Source organism: Nyctibius grandis, chromosome 9, assembly GCF_013368605.1.
Source record: "Nyctibius grandis isolate bNycGra1 chromosome 9, bNycGra1.pri, whole genome shotgun sequence".
NCBI lineage: Eukaryota > Metazoa > Chordata > Aves > Nyctibiiformes > Nyctibiidae > Nyctibius > Nyctibius grandis.
The window spans coordinates 42108369-42131295 of record NC_090666.1 but is presented as its reverse complement, the minus strand read 5'-3'; the positions used below and the strand labels follow the sequence as shown (position 1 = coordinate 42131295).

The window sequence follows — 22927 nt, the reverse complement described above, 5'->3', positions numbered from 1 at the left end:
ATTGAATTCAAATGAACCTTTTTTTTCACATTTCCGCAGAAAACTTTATTTTGCAACTGACATAATTTTGGTTTATTCATTAAGATTTCTTTTAAGTTGTCTTGCTTTGTCGTCACATGAAATTGATACAATAGTGTACTTGGACTATTATTAACTATTTAGGGTGAAGGAGTGGGCAAAATGTAACTATTGATATTATTAGAAATACATTCTGGAGATCCCTAGCAGAGGAGATCTCTCCTAAGACCTTCTCAGTCCTTCTTGCAGATACAGAGTTTCAAATATTTGTGTGATTGCATGCTGCACCTCGTTGTATACTGTGGAATTTGACTCTGTCTGGATCCTTGTGGAGGACCAGTCATTTTAGAGCTAGAATACTGAAGGGTCTTAATAAAAGAGTGTCCACAATATCCTTGGGTTCAGATTGTGTGTTAATCCTGTCTGAATGTTTATATGAGATAACCCACTGCATATTTTGTAGCCAGGATAAATTTTTCACTTGAAATGAATCATGAATCAAAAATACAATAGCTCATTTTCTTCCTTATGAAATCACAGAGAAACATAAAAAAATGCCTGTTGTTCCCTTCAAGAAAAATTTCCTACTAATGTAGCACACACTAGCTAGACTATGTGTTCTTTTAAACAGAATTATTGCAGTTCTGTGGGAAAATCTTGGTGCATGTTGGCTTTCTCTCCTTCAGAATGCATACAAACAAGAGTATAACAGCTGGTTCAAGGGTATTGGATGGAGTCCTCTCGGTTCTCTGGACGTTGAAAAAGCTAAAAAGGCTGGAGATGCATTAAACGAAAAGAAATACCGTCAGCACCCAGACACCATCAAATTTACAAGTATACCAGATTCAATACCAATGGTTTTAGCTCAGCACAACACCAAGCAACTGAGTGATGTAAGAAGTGTTTCATTATTGATGCAATATATTGATTTTATTTTTTTGCCATATTTATGACTGATATGTTACTGTCTGATATTCAATCTAAAAAACCCTTTAAATTTCAAAAACTGTAAAAATAGCAAAATTGCAATTTGTTGGTAAGAATCAAGCGTTGCTGCATTGTCTCTATTTGTTAACACTAATATTACCTACCTTGTACTTGTCAACATGTATTCATTTATTTTTCCTTGCAGGTAACATACAAGCAAGAGGGTGAAAAAGTAAAACACAAATACACCCTGGATCCTGATGTTCCTCAGTTTATTCAAGCCCGGGTCAACGCCTACAATTTGAGTGATGTGAGCATATAACCAATAGTTTGTTCAATAATATATTTATTTGTCATTTATTTAATAGAAAAAAAACTTTAATTTTTTCATGCTATGATATGGAATATAGATATACACAAGCTCTGAATTCAGCTAAGCTTTTACTTGTAGAAGTCAATGAGTTTTGTGCTCGTTAAGCAAATTTTTAAACTGAGCACTCATGAGCATAAAAACATTTCAGTGCTTTATTGCCAAACTACTTGGATAGACTGAATGAGAAAATCAGCATGACTTATTATTCAAATTCCTATAGGTTTGGAGACGTAGGTCATCTACTTTTGTATAAAACACATTGCATAGGCAAGCAGTGCAAGTTCTCTGTACCTTGCTTCCTGCTGCTGGGCTTTCAAAGGAAATTAACTCATCCAGTGGAAAGACAGTAATGCCTTTTTCTGCCATTCAGCTACTAGTCTGCCTGCTTTCCATCACTTCTTGCATCCATCTGACACCATAAAGACCCCCACTGATAGTATGAATTTTATTGCCTTCGTGATATTAAATTTTTTGGTGGCATTATCAGGCCTCCAGGAACTAGGTAAAAGCTGACATCTCCTTTAATAGCCTTGAAATACTATTAGTCTTTCCAGATGATATCTGCTAACAAAAAACCAGCCAGACTGCTTTCTTCAGTTGCTTAAGACCACAAGGCCTGATTTTGAAGCTAACAGGAAAAAATTTCTGAAGGTTCAGTCAAATGAAAAAGGGGTTTGCTTAAGCAAGGGCAAAAATGCCACTAATAGAGTTGTTCCACATAAAAATTGCAAAAAATGCTTATGGAGTTAATGATTTAGCTACATGAATTGAACTGATTGTCTTGAAGGACTCTCCTGTCTTTGTAGTGGATTTATTTATCATAATATAACTGTAGTTTGTGTACAGGTTAATATTTTTCTTTGCAATTGCACAAACTAAACTGAATGTTTTGATTCTTACAACTATAATAAAAATATGGGCTTAAACAACTTTGTTAAAATTGCTACTCGTAACGTTGTGTACTCATACCTCTTTTCCCTATAAGTCTAACTACAAAGCAGACTGGAAAAAAACCATTGCCAAAGGATATGATCTGAAACCAGATGCCATTCCTATTATTGCCGCTAAAGCTTCTCGCAATATTGCAAGTGATGTAAGTATGATTTACATAAAGTGGAATACATCTATCTACTGCATTACAGCTTTCTGTAGCATATTACGCTATAGAGCATATGCTATATAATGATATAGAGACACTTAGCTCTGAGAATTGAACCTCTTATGGCACTGTGAAATAACAAATGAATTTGGATGTTTACGTGAACCTCCCAAACCACCTGTTTCTTTGGAAATGCATCGTATCGTGTGTAAGTGCTGGTGAGCTGGGGCTCCTGGCCTCTATTAAGAACAGTGTAGCCAGCCGGCCTAGGGAAGTGATCGTCCCTCTGTACTCGGCACTGGTGAGGCCACACCTTGAATACTGGGTCCAGTTCTGGGCCCCACACTTCAAGAGAGGTGTTGAGGTGTTGGAGCGAGTCCGGAGGAGGGCGACCAAGCTGGTGAAGGGTCTGGAGGGTCTGACCTCCGAGGAATGACTGAGGGAGCTGGGGTTGTTTAGCCTGGAGAAGAGGAGGCTCCGAGGTGACCTTAGTGCAGTCTACAACTACCTGAAGGGAGGTTGTAGCGCAGTGGGAGTCGGCCTCTTCTCCCAGGACTAGTGATAGGACAAGAGGACACAGCCTCAAGCTTGGCCAGGGGAGGTTCAGGTTGGCCATTAGGAAGCATTTCTTCTCAGCAAGGGTCATTAGCCATTGGAAGGGGCTGCCCAGGGAGGTGGTGGAGTCCCCATCTCTGGAGGGGTTTAAGAAAAGCCTGGCCATGGCACTCAGTGCCCTGGTCTAGTTGCCATGGTGGTGTCAGGGCAATGGTTGGACTCGATGATCCCAGAGGGCTCTTCCAACCTGATTGATTCTGTGATTCTGTGATTCTGTGTTTTTTGTATGTGCTCCCAGTATTCCCCAGCTTATTTGAAAGTTCCTTTGTTATAATTTACCTATGATGCATTCTTAATTGCTGGAGACCTGTACTTCTGCTTGTCTAGCATTCACGAGCTGTACGGAAGTGACTGTTTTCAGGCAGCTACGTCAACTGGCAGCAGTAAAGCTTTGTGTGCCATCTGACACAAGCTATGAAAGGAGATTTGGAACACAGAAATAAATTCACTAACTGTAGCAAAAGGCTGCAAATGACTTCCATTCCCCACTTAAACATGCCTCCCTCCAACAGCTGAATATTGGGATACCTAATTGTTTGGTAGTCTTGGACTCTTCAATAATATATTGTTATGCTAATCTTTTAATTAAAAGCTGGATGTTCCTGGGTATTAGAAGTCTATGGCAGTAAAATACAATATGGCAGAGGCAATGACAAGGGAGGGCATGTAACTGCATTGTAGAGGTTTATATCTGTAGCAGGGGTCAAGACAAGCTGAGAAATTCAGCAATCCTCTTCTTTTTTTGACCTAAAAAATCCTGTCCAGCCTGAAAAATAATCTATGAGTTTGTAGAATGAGCTGCAGTTGTTAAAAAATTAAGTTTCAAAGTATTAAAATTATCAAAAGTATGTTTCAAAGTATTAAAATTATCAAAAGTATGTTTTCTCTTTCCAAAGTGAGTAAGGCTTTCTTTTCCTTTGTCTCTAGTACAAGTACAAGGAATCATACGAGAAAGGTAAAGGCAGACACTTTGGATACCGTAGCCTGCAGGATGATCCGAAACTTGTTCATTACATGAATGTGGCCAAAATGCAATCAGATCGTGAATACAAGAAGGATTACGAAGTCACCAAAACCAAATATCATACTCCTTTGGACATGTTCAGCGTGACAGCTGCGAAGAAAGCCCAGGAAGCAGTTACAAATGCTGGCTACAAACAGCCAATTCACTATTACACACTCTTGCCTGATGCTATGAATCTGGAGCTATCAAGAAATGTGATGCAGCTTCAGAGTGATGTATGTAATGATTAATCAGCTCATTTTTGTTCTTCTCATAATGACTGTCTTACGCTATTAACCTTTTAAGGCTAAAAAATGAACTATATTGCATTAACAGCAGACAGATGTAAATGTCTGATCTGGAACCTTGTATTTTCCAAAGATTATCAGAATTATGTGTAGCTGATAAGTTCTGGGGAACTTACCTAGCAGGTAACAACTTTATTTGTATCTCTGCATATTTGGCTGATTCTCAGCAAATGACCGTATTTTTCTAATTCGTGTGTTTTTGTAGTTGGGTTTGTAATTACAATGTGTTATTACTGTGATAATTATTTGTATTGTCAGAGTCTAAATTCTGATTAAATTTTAAATTTACCAAAAATATACATTATGTATGTTTATATTATACCTAAGGATTTGAGATTTATTTATTTTGTTCACTTTTCCTTCCTGCCTTTACCTCCAACAGATGTGTATGCCATGCATGATAAGGACTCAAAAAAAAGCTTGGTAGTTTCCTTTAAGTTCTGTGACTTGTTTCCATTTTTTTTTTTACTAGTGTAACTTTAGGTCTGCTTGTTTATCCAGAAAGTATTTAGTTTAATCGGCATTGTTTAACAGTCCTATGAGAAATTTAAAATTCCCTAGAACATTAATAATCTGATTGAAAGTGTTCTTCAGATTCTAAGCATTGTTTGGAGAGGATAATATGCATGTTCCCATTGGCCAACAGAGGATCTGACCTTTAGGGACTGTTGTTTTCAAATATAGAAATTTTTATCTCAGGGTTTTTGCTTCCCCATTGTATTTTTACCTCACCTTGCTGAGTTGGCTGAGCTTCCTTGGCTGCCTAACTCAGGATGTTTACCAGGACAGAAGTGTGATACCTGAGGACAAATTTTGCCCTGTACACACATGCTATAAAGTATGTGGTCTTTTTCTCAGACTCTGATATTCTCCCTGTTACTTCTAACACTGCAGTTCAGGAACAGGTTTTGTTTTCACAGTATTTCTATACCTTTATCTGTTTTAAAAGACATGTTATAAAGTATTATTAAATAGGAAAGGTATCTAATCAAGATTGTGCCAAACCAGCCTATTAAGCAGTTGTTGTTGAAACAATTTCTCTGAATTAATTCTACTGTGAACTGAGTCTACTAACAAACAAGAGTGTAATTTAAAAAAATTATATTTTTGTCAGATTTTCATATTTACCACTCAAAATTTGTTCTAAGGTCTGTGCATTTGGTGTGTAGTGTAAGTTCTACACATTGGTTTAGCGAAAATAATTTCTTTATCCCTAACACATCAATAGTTGTTAATATTATGCTAAGAATTTGGAAAACAGTAGCATTTATAACAGGCTTGTCTAAATTTTCCTTCAAAAATGAATGACCAAGAGAAGTTTTAAGGCCTTACCTGTTTTTAGGTATATAGGCATTCTAATTTTCCTTGTCTCACTGTGTTTTTCCTTGCTTATTTTTTAAAAGAATCTGTACAAAGCAGACTTCAATAACTGGTTGAGAGGGGTTGGCTGGATCCCAATTCAGTCACTGGATGTAGAAAAGGCCAAAAAAGCCACAGAGATTCTCAGTGAAAAGAAGTATCGCCAGCACCCAGACCAGCTGAAGTATTCTATTACAATGGATGCAATGGAACAAGTGCTAGCTAAGCAAAACGCCAAGACCATGAATAAGGTGAGAATTTGTTCCGATGGTCATGACTGAGCCAGGGATTGAATCTTTGTCTTGCAAAACTGGGGGATTCCTACTGAAGTCATTAGAATTTCAAATGGGTGTAGTGGTTTCCTCGGTTAAGACTGGACACTAAGAGATGATGGAAGCCTCAGACTGTATTCATAGTTAAAGGAGTTTCATCTTCTGTTTATAAAGATTAAGGATGTCTCTTTTGTGTATGAGATTAAAGACGCCTTCTCCAGATTTGTAGTGCTTTGATATCCTTTGCTCTTTTTCTGCAGGAAGTAATATTCATAACCAGTGAGCTGAAAAAATCCTGAAATTCTGTCAGTTTTGTACAATTTTGCTTGAAAAGTGGAGTTCTTTAAATTTGTCCCTAGTTATCTGGGACACCACTGATCCTTATTCCATGTTTGCCACGTGTGAAAAAATAAATTACACTTTGCATTGAAGCAGGGAAGAATGCAGACTGAAAATTTTCAGTTACAATATTTATTAGTTGTCAAAACATTGCAAATTTTTCAAAAAAAGTACTAAAGAAAGAGGAGGAATATAATATTGCCACTTGGCAGTTATATTTGTGAGGATTATTTGTAGTGCTTCTGGAACTTTACTGTGCTGTAAAATATTATTTATTGCAAATGAGCAAAACAAAAGCAAGCTTGTATTTTATGAGTGCAATGCCTTTTCAGTGCTAAATATTACTTTGTAATTGCAGAGGCTCTACACAGATAAATGGAACAAAGAGAAGACCAGCATTCATGTTATGCCAGACACTCCAGAAATTCTGCAGTCTAGAGTGAATCAGATCACAATGAGCAATGTGAGTTACCGTGCTCACCGTGGGCATTCGGTGTCTGTTGCATAGATCAAAAATTGACGTAATTTTTCTGTCTTCTTTGAAAATATTTAAATTTAGATGTAGGGAACTTCAGTAGTTCTGCTTTCATAATAGAGTACCTGTTCTCTTTTACATTTTAAATTAGAAACTTTACAAAGCTGGATGGGAGGAAGACAAGAAGAAAGGTTATGACATGCAGCCAGATGCTATTCCAATAAAAGCAGCCAAAGCCTCCAGAGACATTGCAAGTGATGTAAGTTTGATTGTATGATGCTACTCAAAGTAGCTACAAAGACAGTCAGAACATTTTCAAAGTGCTCTGTTATGTGCAAATGTGTTTTTTCAAGCATCTTGGGTTGTCTAGGTTTCAGTTATATGCTTGATGGGATAAACCTTTGCAGTACTTGCTCTTCAGTGGAAAAATGCTGAATTGTTCTTTTTTGCTCTTTGTTCAGCGAGCTGCTGAACAGCAAGTGCCTGTTTTGTAAGACTATGTTTAAATGACTAAACCTGAGATCTTGTGATGAAAAAGAACAAATATTTTCTGTGTTTTCAGAGATAACATTAAGCTTAATAGTACATTTTTTTTAACTTTTTGCTGTTCTTTCTCTTTCCTCTTGTCAGTATAAATACAAACTAGCCTACGAAAAAGAGAAAGGAAAGCATATTGGGTTCCGTAGCCTTGAAGACGACCCCAAGCTGGTGCACTTCATGCAGGTGGCTAAGATGCAATCTGATCGTGAATACAAAAAAGATTATGAGAAGGCAAAGACTAATTTCCATACGCCAGTTGACATGGTCAGTGTTGTGGCAGCCAAGAAAGCACAGGAAGTGGCTACAAATACAAACTACAAAAACTTGATCCATACCTACAATGTTTTGCCTGATGCTATGAGTCTTGAATTAGCCAAAAACATGATGCAGATACAAAGTGATGTAAGTGAGAGATTCTTCCATCTTTGCATTATGGATACAATGATGCTTAGTTTATGAAAGCATACTGTAAGACAAATAGTACTATTTTCTTAGTGCAATTTGTTCAGTTACATACTAAAATGTAGTAAATGAAACGAGACCTTCAGCAAGGATAGCCATTGTGTTTTTCTAAGACTCTGAAATATTAAATTACGCCTATTGCCAAAGAATTTGGGCTCTGAAATAAGTAATTTTATGTATAAAGTAACATGGATATTTACTGCTTGCATGTCCATTCAGGCTCTTCAGGAGCAACACTTGTGTGCAGGCCCAGACAGGAATAGCTTCACTTTTCATCAATAGTTTTATCTTGCACTTCCAAAAAAGATACATTTTCAGAAGAAGGGGAAACCAGCTAAGTTGCTATATTCTCAGATTTTCTGAGATGCTTAACCTCTAGGGAAGAGGGCCTTTTTTTCTCAGTGTAGTGGTTCAAGATAATCCTCTTCTTCAGGAGGGCCTGAAGATGTAATCTCATGTGAGTGATCTCTATACATCGCAAGGAGGATCTGAACACTGTGTAGGGGGCAGAGGAATAAAACAGACACCACTGTAACAGATGTGTTTCTAAATAAACCTTGAATGCATCTTGATACTGTTTGCCTCTTCTTAGAGTATGTGCATTCAAAATCTACTATTCATTAAACACAGAAAAAAGTGTCATGATTTACAGACTTTTTCATGCATCTGATTATTTTCTTTTCTTTCTGCTCCCAGAATCAATACAGAGCAGAATATGATGAAAGTATGAAGGGTGTTGGGTGGATGCCACTGGGCTCCCTGGAAGCTGAGAAGAATAAAAAAGCAATGGAAATTGTTAGTGAAAAAAAGTATCGCCAGCATCCAGACAAGTTGAAGTATTCTGTTCCGATGGATTCCATGAACATGGTCTTAGCTTTAAATAATGCTAAAATCATGGATGAGGTACGAAAGTGTTCAACAAAATTCATTTAAGTTGGCAGAAATAAGAAACAAACTATACCTGATGTAATAGTCAATCTTCTTGTATGCATAGCTTTGGAAATCATCAATTTTGGCAGCTGATGAATACGCTAGACTGTAATTGTATTTCACCTTAACAGACCTTTGATATACCTGAAAGCAAAGCATGACTCTAAAATTTCTAATACGTACATATAAAGACAGACCTGGGGGTCACATCTTGTTAATAAAGTTTACCCAAGATAACTGATTATAGACTTTTAGCAGTTTAAATCTAGGAGCTAAAAATACAGGAGTGATCCCTTTCGGAAATAGGATTTAGACTTTTAAATGTACAGTCTGTTTCATCTGATGCCTGTTACATTAATATGAAATTGCTGCATGATGTGAATGCTTTTATAATGAGATAATTATTTTCTGGTTCTCTTGCTGAACTTATGTAATCTGCTGGTGTTCTTTAGAAATGTCTAGAGTTCATGTGCATTGTAGTTACAGGGACCATCAGAACCTTATGTGCACTTTCCTTAGCTCTATTTTCTCTAAGTAAATCTCTATTACTTCTCTCAACTGATACTTATTTTCCAGGAGATACACTAATAATCTTCCACCTCTGACAATTTTTTTTTGTACCTTCTGACTCGGCTTTTAGTTGTGGGTTAGCCCCAGTAGGTGGCTGAGAACCACACAGCCACTTGCTCCCTTCCTTCCTCCCCGTCAGTGGGATGGGGGAGGAGGAAAGGCAGAGTAAAAGTAAGAAAACTTGTGGGTCAAGATAAAAAATGTTTAATGAGCAAAGGAGAAGTGGAAGAAGAGAGAAAGAAAACAAAACAAGTGGTGCAAAAGCAATCACTCACCACCTCCCACGGGTAGTCTGATGCTCAGGCAGTTGCAGAGCAAAAGATGTCTAACCCCCTCCTCTCCCTTTCTATTTGCTGAGCTTGATGTTATATGGCATGGGAGTGTATCTTTGGGTAGTTGAGTTCATCAGCCTGGTTATATCCCCTCTCAACCTCCTACACACCCCCCAGTCTATTCCCTGTGGGGCCAGAGAGAAACAGAAAAGGCCTTAATACTGTGCAAACACTCTTCAGCAACAGCTAAAACATCAGTGTGTTATCAGCATTGTTTTAGCCACAAATCTAAAGCAAAGCACTGTTCGAGCTGCTATGAAGAGGGTTGACTCCATCCCAGCCAGACCCAGTACATTTTGAAACCTATTGTTTTCTGCTGTTGAACGTGCTTGAATACACTGCTGGGCAAGAGACAAGCAATAAAATACTCCAGCAAGATCGGTGTTTCTTCCACTTTTATTTCAGGCTCACACAATTAACTTCATAAGAGCTATTCCTTATTCACACCGCTTTTAAGTGCTAAAATAAAAAGGCAAATGTTCCTACCATATTAGTAGTTGCATCATTGTAATGAAAGTTTATATTTCAAATAGGAAATAATCTTTTAAATTGTTTTATTTAATTTTTTGGTTATGTTGACATCTCTTTTTTTCTATCCTTCCAGCACAAGTACAAACAAGCATGGGAAGAAGACAAAAAGAAAGTTCATATGACACCAGATATTCCACAGATTGCTTTAGCAAAAGTTAATGCATTTAATTTAAGTGATGTGAGTACTGTTTGTAAGACTAAGACATGGCTTTTAATTGTTTTTTTAGGAATAAGTGAAATGACAGCATACGAAAGTCTCCCTAATTCTCACTTTGCTAATCTGTAGTAATTTCACAAAAAGCTATTAATTTTCCTTTTCCCTGCTTCCTTCCCCAACATTAAATACCAAAAGTTGCCAAGAAAAAGCCATAGGATTTATAGTCAGATTATGAAGTGTTCATGTATACCATTAAAATATAATAGTTACTAACAAAATAGTCTCATTTGAGTACTATCTGTGTTTGTTACTGTATTTATTATTTTATTTCCCCATGCACAAGGTTTTGTACTGGATTCAAAATTCCTGCTTGCAAATTGAACCTATTGTTTTTATAGCAGATGATATTATAGACAGTTTTTCAGTAGCCAGTTGTTAAATCTGCATATGCTAAATAAAGCATTGTTTGTAATCGTGCACATCTTTAATGTGCACAGAAAAAGACATATTTATCTCATTTTCTTAAAAGCTAACGCCCTTATAAGTGTAACTTTTCACCAATATTTGTGCATGTGGGAAACAAGTGCAATTTCTTGCTCTTTTGTTATAGATTGTTGTTACTGATCACGGTGCAGTCCAGCTGCATTGATGTATGAGTACTAGGATTGGAGTTAAGTTTGAAGGAGTATTCATCTCTCTGTGTGCCTGAGTGCCTTACTGTTCAAGGAGTGTGAAACATATCAACATTTCAAGTTAACATATAAAATGAATAGAGTTTTATTTAAGTAAGTGTGGCGTGTTTTGCTTTTTTAAAGGATGTTTCTTTTCTTTCTTTTCACAGAAAATGTACAGACTTTCATTTGAAGAATCTAGGAAGAAAGGGTATGATCTCAGAGCTGATGCTATCCCTATTAAAGCTGCTAAAGCTTCTAGGGATATTGCTAGTGATGTAAGTTCTTGAAAGAAAAAAATAATCCATTTCAGATACTGTAAAATATTCATTTCTTGACACAGTTCAATTTTATACACCAATTATATGAAGTCTCCTTATTCTTTTGCTTGTAAATAATTCTGACATATTCAATATATATTCTAATACATTTTCTAACAGGGTTGAAGAACAACTTCTTTATTAGAAAGGTAAGGAGATGTATGAGGGACTCAGGAAAAAAAATAAGGCAGTTCATTGCTCAGTGTGATGGTGCTTGGATACTTTATAAATGTATGTTGTATATTGGTAGTTTAGACAGAACGTTCAGAGATCATTCATAGAAATACTTGAAAAGAACAGATATGGACTTAAATTATTTTTACTGTTGTAAAATATTTGCTGTGATACAGTTATCTTTACTCCTTTTGTGAAAGTCCCATTAAATTTCTTGGTGCAGAGAATACAAGTTTCTGGAATCAGGACCATTCTGAAATCCTTTGTGTTTCCATGATGAGGGATTTGCTGCGGCAGGGACAAATCCAGCCTGAGAGAGGGGTGAAGTTGTGGCCTAAGGACATGTTATTTAGCCCCCCATTTCTTTTTTTACAACATAAAGGATGCTGCAGTCACTGCAAAGTCAATTTGCTCTGCCACTGCTCTATGTCTGAGGGGAAGATACTTCCATTCTGAGTTCTCTCCAAGCAGTAAGCTCATTGTCCAGGGTTGATTAGAGATTGAGGAAGGGGTTAAGAATTTGAACTATTGGTTTTATTAAACAAAAATATGCAAAAGATCTTGGGAAGTGTCTTGAATTTTTTGACCATTTGAACAAGAGAACCTAATGGAAGTGATGATCAGATCTTTGATTTTATGGTTAGTCTTGAGATACGAACTCAAGTATTCTAAGTATGGTCCAGACTACCATGAAAATAGTTACCTAAGCCAAATATTGGAGGCAGGACAGCAATAGTAAGAGAACTGCGTGGGTTAATGAACCCTGGTTCTAGTGTTTGTGGTAGTTCATCGTAGAGCTAATGTGGGTATCTCTACACTATAGTGTGAAAAGAATAAAAAGTGCACTTTTTCCAAGGAACTGTCTTCAGCATAGCAGATCTTGTGTGTTCCTTTGCCTTTTGCTTTCTGTCAGTGTGTTTCATATTTTCATTTATAATGAGATTAGAAAGCAATTGAACCCCAGGTTACATTGAACCTTATGCAGGAGCAGAATAAACTATGGTAAGGAAATGTCATTTGTTAAGGAAGTGTTTTAAATGTACTGCTTTTAAAAGGGATGCTAGACATCTGTTTTGCTTTAGAGTGCAACCTAAGAGTAGGTGGACAAAGCCACCACCTCTATATGCTTTGTGATGTTTTCTTAACAATGTAAAAATATTACTTTAAACTAAGTTTTGGGGTTTTTTTTCCTTATGAGATAGATATTGCTTATTAAACAAAGGAAATAGAATTGAAGTCTCTGTCTCTGTTCTCTTTACAGTATAAATACAAATTAGGTTATGAACAAGACAAGGGAAAACTTGTAGGCTTCCGCAGCCTTCAGGATGACCCCAAACTTGTCCATTATATGCAAGTGGCTAAGATGCAGTCTGATCGTGAATACAAGAAAGCTTATGAGATGAGCAAGACACATTACCAAACGCCTTCTGATGCGCTCAGCATCGTGGCAGCTAAGGAGGCACAGGATCGTGTAACCAACACTAACTACAAACGACTGATTCACCAATATATGCTTCTACCAGATGCAATGAGTTTAGAACTGTACAGGAACATGAATCAGATACAAAGTGATGTGAGTTTCTGTTTTCTTTCTGTCATTCACAGCTGTGACTTTTTTTTCCTGTTTTTTTTCTTTAGGGCTGTGTTTTGGAAAGAGCAGCATTATTTTGTAGGAGCCGTTTGTAAATTGTAAACTTCCCTTTTGTGTTCTGGTTGGCAGAATGAGTACAAGCAGGATTACAATGAGTGGTTCAAGGGTATTGGTTGGAGTCCTGCTGGTTCTCTGGATGTGGAGAAATCTAAGAAAGCCACAGAAATTGCAAGCGATCGGAAGTACCGCCAGCACCCGAGCATGTTCCCCTTTACAAAACAGAATGATGACATGGACATGGTCCTTGCAAAGCAGAATGCAAATATCATGAACAAAGTGAGTATCTATGGGGAAAATTAGGCAAACATTCATGCATAATCCATTTCAATAAACAGTCTATAAGTCTCTGTTGCTACCTTTATGTAGCAGTGCTTCCCTGGGAAAAACAACTGCCACTTACAGGTTCCTCTTTTTAAATTTTTTTTTATTAATGAAACACTCAATTACTGATAAATAGCATTGGTTAAATAAATCTTTTCTCATTTTTCTCATTGCTACGTCTCCAACCTCTATCCTTCTCATTCTTATATAGAAATTACTGGCCCTGAAAATCTTGATAGTTGGGCTTCATTCATCTTTTTACCCATCCATATCTAAAGTGTGCAGGTGGAAAGGTGCAAACACAGAAAGAGCCATCCTTTGTCATATATATTAACACATCTGTTGTTACCTTTTTCAACAGCATGCTTATACTCAAGCTTGGGAGAAGGATAAAATTCAGGTGCACGTGATGCCAGATACACCAGATATTCTACAGGCAAAACAGAACAAGGCGAACTACAGTCAGGTAGAGTTTTTTAATACTTCTTATTACATTTAAAATTAATATCTACTTTCTTCAAATTTAAAGATGCCTCCCATTTCAAAACAAGTAATTAATTTGTATAAATTAGAAGAAATGAAATGGGGGATTTAGAACAGAAGCAAGAATTTTTATGAGAGTAATATTTTCAGAGTAGCAATAAGTACCATCTTCAGGCTCGCAAAGTAGCAGCCTAAATTACATTATAGTGTATGGAAAATATGAGGCTGATTTTTGAAATCTGGATGTGCATAGTCCATACTCCATGCTTACCATAGAAATCAATCATGTTAAAAATTACTTTCAAATTTCCCAGATATATTTCAAATCTCCAAGGTAAGCTATAGTAGAAAGCTGCTGCTGTAAAGAAAAACTAGTCACTAGCCTAAGACTTGGAAGACCTGTGTTCCTTGCTTACCAGTTTCCCGTTTCTCAGTTCCCATTCTAGTAGCCCCTTCTCTTGTAACTGAAGCCTGTGGGGTGACCAGGATTTGGTAATATGGATCATTAGCATATCTAAATGGAAAGTGACATACTTATTACTAAGAGTTTTTAATTAATATTGTTTTCAATTTTAGAAACTATACAAGCTTGGCTGGGAGGAAATGATAAAGAAAGGCTATGACCTCACACCCGAAGCCATTTCGGTGAAAGCTGCCAAAGCTTCAAGGGACATTGCGAGTGACGTAAGCAACGCTTCTAATTCAACATGACACACACTTTATCCAGCTGCTATAACCTACAGAGTTGCACTAAGTTGAGATACACCTCTCTGCTAAGCGTGGCTTGGAGTAAAAAGCACAACTGCTGACAAAACTTTCTTGATCTGTTCTTGTCAGTGAAGAAAACTATTTAAGAAGGGTTGCTCAGGCATCTTGGCAATTCCAAAGACTGTGGTCCATCCATGAAGTGGCTAGTCACACAAAGTTAGGAGTTGTCTGCTCTGTGGGATGTTGTGTTTTCAGAGCAGCAGTGAATTTGGTCCAATTAGCTGATCCCAGTGCCTATGCTGAGAAATCCTCTTTACAGCTCTGAAATAGACGTGGTGACACGTGTATTGCTGTTATCACAACTTGATATGAATGCAACTCCTGCATTTATGGAAGGGTTTTTATTAATCATTAGGAAATGTTTCCAATGCTCAAGCATCTGCATTTTTCATTGCTGACTATTTTGTTCATCAAAATATTTCAGTGTGTCAGTCTTTGGGAGTTCTGAACAGCATGACTATAGGAATCAGATGGCACAGGAGACCATTCTTATAGCCATGCACTCTTCCTCTCCAGGGAAACTCTGTTCATTCCCAGGGAGAGCACTCACTGACACCAAGTGATGCACATTAATCAAGGGGCTACTAAACCTTTACATGAGATGCCATAACAAGATGGTCTTTTCATTGGTAATGAGAAACATTGAACTGAGTGAATATATTGAGATTTTGCATATGTATCTTACTGTTGTCTTTTTCTTCCTGTAATTTCAATAATGCAATCTTTATAATTTTAGTACAAGTACAAAGAAGGTTACCGCAAGCAGCAGGGACATCACATCGGATTCCGCAGCTTACAGGATGATCCTAAGATGTTGTGGTCTATGCAAGTAGCTAAGATGCAGAGCGAGAGGGAGTACAAGAAAGATTTTGAAAAGTGGAAGACGAAGTTTAATATGCCTGTGGATATGTTAGGCTTCCTTCTGGCTAAGAAATGTCAGGAATTGGTGAGTGATGTAGACTACAAACACAGGCTACACCGCTGGACTTGTCTGCCAGACCAGAACGATGTCACCCAGGCAAAGAGGGTCTACGAACTACAGAGTGATGTAAGCTTCCTCTGGGTTTAATTAAGTTTTTTTTGTAAGATATTTACTGCTTATTGAAAAGTATCTTTAATAACTCTCTTTTCATGTCAGTATAGATCAGACTGAAGCTAAAATAACAGTTAATCTTTTAATATGGTTTAATAAATGAACAGGGAAATAATCTAGTATGGTTTTGATTTTTTTCCTTAATAGAATCTGTATAAGTCAGATCTACAATGGCTCAGAGGCCTTGGATGGACTCCTTTAGGATCTTTGGAATCTGAAAAGAACAAGAAAGCTTCTGAAATACTGAGTGAGAAGAAGTACCGGCAGCACCCAGACACTCTTAAGTTCACAAGTATACCAGATGCCATGAATCTCGTTTTAGCAAAATCTAATGCCAGAAATAGAAGTGATGTAAGTTGCCTCTAGAGACAGAATATGTGATTCAATAAATGAATACATAAGTATACATTTGTTAAAAAGATCTTCATATCAGAACATGTGCTTAAAATACACAAATATCAGATGTTTACAATCAGTGCCTTACTGCTCAGTTGTCAAGAAATACTACGCCTTGTTCAGAAGATTAAGGTCTTTAGGGCTGTATAACTTGTTCAGTAATAACTGCAAATAAGACACTTACTCTGTAGTATGTAAATGTAATGTCATAGTGCTGTTTCTTTGACATTTCATGGATGTAAAGAAGAAAAAAAGGTGGTATTTCACTAAGAAGTCGTTGTATTATTTGATTTTAATATCTTGTGTTGTTTACATCGCTCATGTTTGCATAGTACACCTTTGCTTTGCTATTGTAGAGAAAAAGTAAACTGAATTTACTGCTGTGCATGGGAGCCTTTTATCAGACAAGGCATTTTTGTTCATGTCTCTTTTCAGATACTGTATAGAGAAGCTTGGGACAAGGACAAAACTCAAGTTCACATCATGCCTGATACCCCTGAAATTTTGCTGGCTAAATCAAACTTAATTAACACAAGTGATGTAAGTGTGTCTCTACAATTTTTTTTGGTGGAATTTGGAATTACCCATTGCGAAAATTGTTGTGCACTGGGAAGCCCGAGTGGAATTGCTAAAATATAAAGTGGAAGTGGGGTTGCTAGAATATAAAAATTAGCAAGAAATATTCAACACAAGTTAGCAGCTTTGTCTTTCATCCCTACTGATCATACTAACATTGTAGCTACATGTTCAGTACTTTTCAGTAAGCCTGTCGTTCGTGTTAAAAAGTCTGATTGTATTGAAGCCTCTTTAGAATTACATACAATTAAGTAATTTACACCAAATTCCTGGTTATGATCAAACAAATATAGACTACATGCAAAGGTAAATAAATGTTAGCAGCTCTATCATGAGAACTCAAGAAGACCAGAATAATTGCAATTGGAATTGGGCATAGAGAATCATGTGGTTGTATTATTCACCTCTGTAAAAGGCTATGAATCGTTCAGGTTGGTATGTTAAGTAACAGAAAATTTTGATCTCGAATGAGTTAATCAGAAAACATACAGATAGTAATTTTAAAATATTTTATATCATCAGTTACAAAATACAGATTATTAAAAGCAAGCTATGGAATTTAATTTGATGAATGAAACTGTGTTTGGAATCTCATACTTTATTTTCAGTAATCGGGGGAGGAAAGGTGTAGTATTGAAAAACTCTAGAGAGAGCTTTATTTGCAATTGTTACTTTGAATCCTTCTCCAACAGAAACATTACAAGTTAGGATATGAAGAGCTGAAGAGGAAAGGCTATGATCTTCCTCCTGATGCTATACCCCTCAAGGCAGCAAAGGCATCCAGAGACATAGCTAGTGAAGTAAGTCTTACAGATTTAAAATAATACTGGGGCATAGAGCTGGTACAAACTTTTTGATAAATATGCTTTTTATTTAAAAGGAGGAGAGGTTGAAAATTTTTACAGCCTTATATTTCTGCCCTCCCCAGAGGTTGTATAATACTTAATGGTGCAAAGTTAATACGATTAAATACAATAATTTACAAAAAGTATGTAATTATAAAAATCATTTAATAACTTCTGGACATGCAATAAAAACAATAAAAATGTTGGAAAAATATGCAAAAAATGGAAATATATTACATAAAGAAATGTAATCACTATATTGAAAACAAAGAAATTTAAATTGCAGCTTGAAAAGAGATGATAATTATTGTTTCTGCATTCAATTAGTACCAATACAAAACTGCGTACCGAAAGCAGCTGGGCCACCACATAGGAGCCCGTAACATAGAGGATGATCCGAAGATGATGTGGTCGATGCACGTAGCCAAGATCCAGAGTGACAGGGAGTACAAGAAAGCCTTTGAGAAGACAAAGACACACTTCAGTAGCCCAGTGGACATGCTGGGAATTGTGTTGGCCAAGAAATGTCAGGAGCTGGTCAGTGACGTCGACTACAAGCACCCTCTGCATCGGTGGACCTGTCTGCCGGACCAGACCGATGTTGTACAAGCCAGGAAAGTGTACGACCTTCAGAGTGATGTAAGTTGTTCTTTACTGTCTGTGTCAAAAGCGAAGTCCCTCTTGTGTTGTGTTCGTGTGTTGGAGAAGGTCCAGGTGGGCGCCATAAGTCTAGGCTGAATCTGTGAGACTGAGCCTGTGTTGTGGCCATACTGTCTTGCTGGAAGTTAATGACATGCACAGGCAGGGATGAAGTTTGTGTGGGGTCTGAAGAGTCCTGCCTTGCCTTGAGCATTTTGTGGGGAGGGTTGTTGTAGGTGGTAGAGTTCTGTACAGCTGGGGAAGGGCAAGGGAGTCTAATATTTTGTTTTGGTGGAGCAACAGTAGGCAAAGGCAAGCCGTGTGTGCAGTTGTGAATGCTATGAAGAAGTGAGGTACAAGGCATGGTATTAGGTGGTGAAGTATAACGCTCCTCCTGTGCCTCTGCCTGCTGGAGGTTGCCAAATGAGGTAGGTCTTACCCGGGGAAACTAAGGCTTATGTGCAGAAGATGGTAGAAGGAAGGTGGGAAGGTTTGTGCATTACTTGGCACCTACTTGTGCTGCTGTAGGCACGGGGAGCCAGGTTGTGGGGAGCAGAGCTTAATGGGAGTGCCTTTCATGGTGGCTGGTGGGTTGAGCCCAGGGAATGTGTTTTGGTAGGCAGAGCTTCCCATGGTAGGGGGAGTGGTTGCATGGAGGAAGGAGGTTACTGAGCTGCTTTGTGTCCTTGCCTGTCCTTTCAGAACGTGTACAGGTCTGACCTTCAGTGGCTGAGGGGCATCGGCTGGCTCCCAAGTGGTTCACTGGACGATGAGAAGAATAAGAGGGCAGGCCTCATCCTGAGTGAGAAGAATTATCGGCAGCACCCGGACACCATCAGATTCACGAGCATTCCTGACTCAATGCCCATGGTTCTGGCAAAGCACAACTCTGAAATTATGAACCAAGTGAGATTTCCTTGTGTTTGCAACCCGAAGGAAACGACTGTGTTTTCCAGGACGTTGGGCTCTGTCCTTCCAGGGCCTGGGATTTGCAAGGGGATGTGGCATCCTCTTGCATGAGGGACTCGTGTTCCTTGTTTTAGATGAAATTCTATTTGGCGTGGTTGGAGCAGTGACTGGGTGCGATGTGCAAAAGGAAAGGGTGAAGCATGAGAACGTTTTGGGACAAGAAAAGGCATTGCTGAGTCAGTGCTGATTAGAGCCCCTTGCTTCTGTTTGCTGAGCTACTTTGCTCTTTGAGTTTGTTTCCCTGTGCTTGTGAGATCTTATTTCTCACTGTGCTCATTTTTTCAGCGCTCGTACACGTCAGCCTGGGAGAAAGATAAAACGAGCATCCACATTATGCCGGACACACCTGGCATTTTGCTGGCGCAGCAGAACCAAGTGAACTTAAGTGAGGTAGGTGTTTGATCTGGGGTTAAGTGTCCGTCCCTGGATGCCTCCATGGCCCGGGAAGAAGTGTTGTTTGAGGGCAATGCTTGTTTTTCTTTCAGAAACTGTACAAGCTTGCGATGGAGGAAGAGAAGAAAAAGGGCTATGACATGCGGGCAGATGCCATTCCTATCAAGGCTGCAAGAGCTTCCCGAGACATTGCAAGTGATGTAAGTACACAGGAGGCCTTGGTGGCACAGCCCATGGGACAGATTCTGGGTGCGTGCAGTTGAAGCCCAGGGTTTGCAACCTCAGAGGAATGGAGGCAACCCAGCTCTTACCTGTCATGACCGTTCAGCTGGTCCTTAAATGTGTTGGTTCTGGAGGGTCTGCCTGTAGCTGTCCCTGCATGTTCTGGATGTGCAGTGTTGTGAGGGACTGTGTAGCTGGTGTGGAGAGAGTAACTGTGGGAGCTGGGTGATGGACGTAATCCAAAGCAGCGTCCCTCCTGGGCTTGTGGCAGCATCTCCTCGTGCAACAGACTGGACTTTGGAGGTGGTGTGCTGCCCTCAGTACTGCCAGTCTGCAGGCCCTTGTTTTTGCAGTTATACAGCTGAGCTGTACATTAGGAAAGAAAACCCAAAGCAAGTTTTGTGTTATGACCAGGGCATTTATCATTTCTGTCAGGACTGGAGGCAGGTCCAGTCACTCTAGGCCAGTCATTATTGTGCCCCAGAGTATTTTTTCAGGGCTCAGCTCTGTAGGAGCTGAACTTACTCTCTGACGCGAGGTTCTGTAGTTCCCGTTTGTTCCCTTACTGTAAGGAGATGAGTGCAATCTCTCCTCGGCCTCACTTGACATTTCAGTAAGAGGTGGTGGAAAAAGTGTTGTGTTTCTCCTTGTCACTTCCCAAGCTGAGAGGCTGTAGGCCTGTAGCTGAGGAAACACAGGGGACTGGGATAATAAGAGTCCTGAGCACTGTGCAGGAGAGCCTGCAGCAGTGGAGTGTGTGGGCTGTGTGCGTGAGTGCAGTCAGGGCTGTGCAGGATGAGGCCCAGGTTGCCTACTGGAGCAGTCTGGTGGTTTTGCCCGAGTTTTGCATCCCAGCTGCTGAGCTTTTGTCTCAGTGGGGATGCTTAGGTTGTGTGGAGACCCTGTCTGCTGGCATGCATGGCTCCTGGTTCCCGAGCTACCTTGATTGGAGTTGCCATCTGGGCCTCCACGTGCCTCCTGTGGCCCAGTGTAGGTGTGGGATGGGATGGAAGTGTACGGCACAGTAGGGATGTGCTGCACTTAGATGCCTCTTCACGTGGTGATCTTGGCAGGGTCCATTAGCAAAGTGCTTGTTCACAGGCACTTCTACAGAATAGTGTCAGGAGGGAGAAGATCTGGTCAGAAACTTACTGCACTTCTTTACCCCTGCAGTACAAGTACAAGGAAGGCTATCGCAAGCAGCTTGGCCACCATATTGGAGCCCGTAACATAGAGGATGATCCGAAGATGATGTGGTCGATGCACGTAGCCAAGATCCAGAGTGACAGGGAGTACAAGAAAGCCTTTGAGAAGACAAAGACACACTTCAGTAGCCCAGTGGACATGCTGGGAATCGTGTTGGCCAAGAAATGTCAGGAGTTGGTCAGTGATGTTGACTACAAGCACCCTCTGCATCGGTGGACCTGTCTGCCGGACCAGAACGATGTTGTACAAGCCAGGAAAGTGTACGACCTTCAGAGTGATGTAAGTTGTTCTTTACTGTCTGTGTGAAAAGCAAAGTCACTCTCGTGTTCTGTTCCTGTGTTGGAGAAGGTCCAGGTGGGCGCCATAAGTCTAGGCTGAATCTGTGAGACTGAGACTGTGTTGTGGCTGTATTATCTTGCCGAATCATAGAATTACACAATGGTTTGGGTTGGAAGGGACCTTAAAGACCATCCAGTTCCAACCCCCCTGCCACGGGCAGGGACACCTTCCACCAGACCAGGTTGCTCCAAGCCCCATCCAACCTGGCCTTGAACACTGCCAGGGAGGGGGCAGCCACAGCTTCTCTGTCCAGCCTGGGCCAGGGTCTCACCACCCTTACAGTAAAGAATTTTTTCCTGATATTTAATCTAATCTACCCTATTCCAGTTTAAAACCCTCTTTCAGTTAATTCTTCCTCTTCCTAATATTTAATCTAATATACCATCTTCCTGTGTTTCTATTCAAAAGAAATTTTCAGTTTCAAACTTTCTCATCAAGGTCTCTAATTTCTCATTTAACAGTTCATGAGATATCTCAGTAGTCAAGCTTTCTTTTTGATAATATTTTGTCAAAAATGGTCAGGGATGAAATTTTGTGAGGTCATGCTTTATGGTCACTGAAGAGTCCTGTCTTGCCTTGAGCATTTTGGGGGAAGAGTTGCTGCAGTTGGCTAGAGTTTGGTACAGTAGGGGAAGGGCAAAGGAGTCAAATGTTTTGTTTTGGAGGAGCAACAGTAGGCAAAGGCAAGCCGTGTGTGCAGTTGCGAATGGTAAGAAATGTGTTAGGTGATGAGGTATAACGCTCCTCCTGTGCCTCTGCCTGCTGGAGGTTGCCAAATGCGCTGGATCTTCTCCGGGGAGACAAAGAAGGTGGTGAAGGGAAGGTGGGAAGGTTCTGTGGATTTCTTGGCACCTGCTTGTGCTGCTGTAGGCACGGGGAGTCAGGTTGTGGGGAGCAGAGCTTAATGGGAGTGCCTTCATGGTGGCTGGTGGGTTGAGTCTGGGGAATGTGTTTTGGTAGGCAGAGCTTCCCATGGAAGGAGGAGTGGTTGCAGGGAGGAAGGAGGTTGCTGAGCTGCTTTGTGTCCTTGCCTGTCCTTTCAGAACGTGTACAGGTCTGACCTTCAGTGGCTGAGGGGCATCGGCTGGCTCCCAAGTGGTTCACTGGACGATGAGAAGAACAAGAGGGCAGGCCTCATCCTGAGTGAGAAGAATTATCGGCAGCACCCGGACACCATCAGATTCACGAGCATTCCTGACTCAATGCCCATGGTTCTGGCAAAGCACAACTCTGAAATTATGAACCAAGTGAGATTTCCTTGTGTTTGCAACCTGAAGGAAACGACTGCGTTTCCCAGGACGTTGGGCTCTCTCCTTGCAGGGCCTGGGATTTGCAAGGGGATGTGGCATCCTCTTGCATGAGGGACTCGTGTTCCTTGTTTTAGCTGAAATTCTATTTGGTGTGGTTGGAGCAGTGACTGGGTGCAATGTGCAAAAGGAAAGGGTGAAGCATGAGAAAGTTTTGGGACAAGAAAAGGCATTGCTGAGTCAGTGCTGATTAGAGCCCCTTGCTTCAGTTTGTTGAGCTAATTTGCTCTTTGAGTTTGTTCCC

The 22927-nt window shown here is 39.6% G+C and overlaps 1 protein-coding gene across 19 annotated transcripts in view; it reads left to right on the top strand.

Moving 5' to 3' along the window:
* The window catches only part of NEB (nebulin), a 125979-nt gene that overhangs the window by 19822 nt on the left and 83230 nt on the right, over positions 1 to 22927 (top strand). For all 19 annotated transcript variants that reach the window (XM_068407615.1, XM_068407614.1, XM_068407619.1 and 16 more), the window contains 25 exons: positions 705 to 911; positions 1151 to 1255; positions 2304 to 2411; positions 3960 to 4271; positions 5747 to 5953; positions 6672 to 6776; positions 6940 to 7047; positions 7419 to 7730; positions 8487 to 8693; positions 10227 to 10331; positions 11152 to 11259; positions 12737 to 13048; positions 13196 to 13402; positions 13809 to 13913; positions 14507 to 14614; positions 15435 to 15746; positions 15939 to 16142; positions 16623 to 16727; positions 17456 to 17563; positions 17936 to 18247; positions 18950 to 19153; positions 19502 to 19606; positions 19702 to 19809; positions 21005 to 21316; positions 22420 to 22623. In XM_068407615.1, the coding sequence (XP_068263716.1) occupies positions 705 to 911; positions 1151 to 1255; positions 2304 to 2411; positions 3960 to 4271; positions 5747 to 5953; positions 6672 to 6776; positions 6940 to 7047; positions 7419 to 7730; positions 8487 to 8693; positions 10227 to 10331; positions 11152 to 11259; positions 12737 to 13048; positions 13196 to 13402; positions 13809 to 13913; positions 14507 to 14614; positions 15435 to 15746; positions 15939 to 16142; positions 16623 to 16727; positions 17456 to 17563; positions 17936 to 18247; positions 18950 to 19153; positions 19502 to 19606; positions 19702 to 19809; positions 21005 to 21316; positions 22420 to 22623 (4590 nt within the window). The remainder of the gene's footprint in view (positions 1 to 704; positions 912 to 1150; positions 1256 to 2303; positions 2412 to 3959; positions 4272 to 5746; positions 5954 to 6671; positions 6777 to 6939; positions 7048 to 7418; positions 7731 to 8486; positions 8694 to 10226; positions 10332 to 11151; positions 11260 to 12736; positions 13049 to 13195; positions 13403 to 13808; positions 13914 to 14506; positions 14615 to 15434; positions 15747 to 15938; positions 16143 to 16622; positions 16728 to 17455; positions 17564 to 17935; positions 18248 to 18949; positions 19154 to 19501; positions 19607 to 19701; positions 19810 to 21004; positions 21317 to 22419; positions 22624 to 22927) is intronic.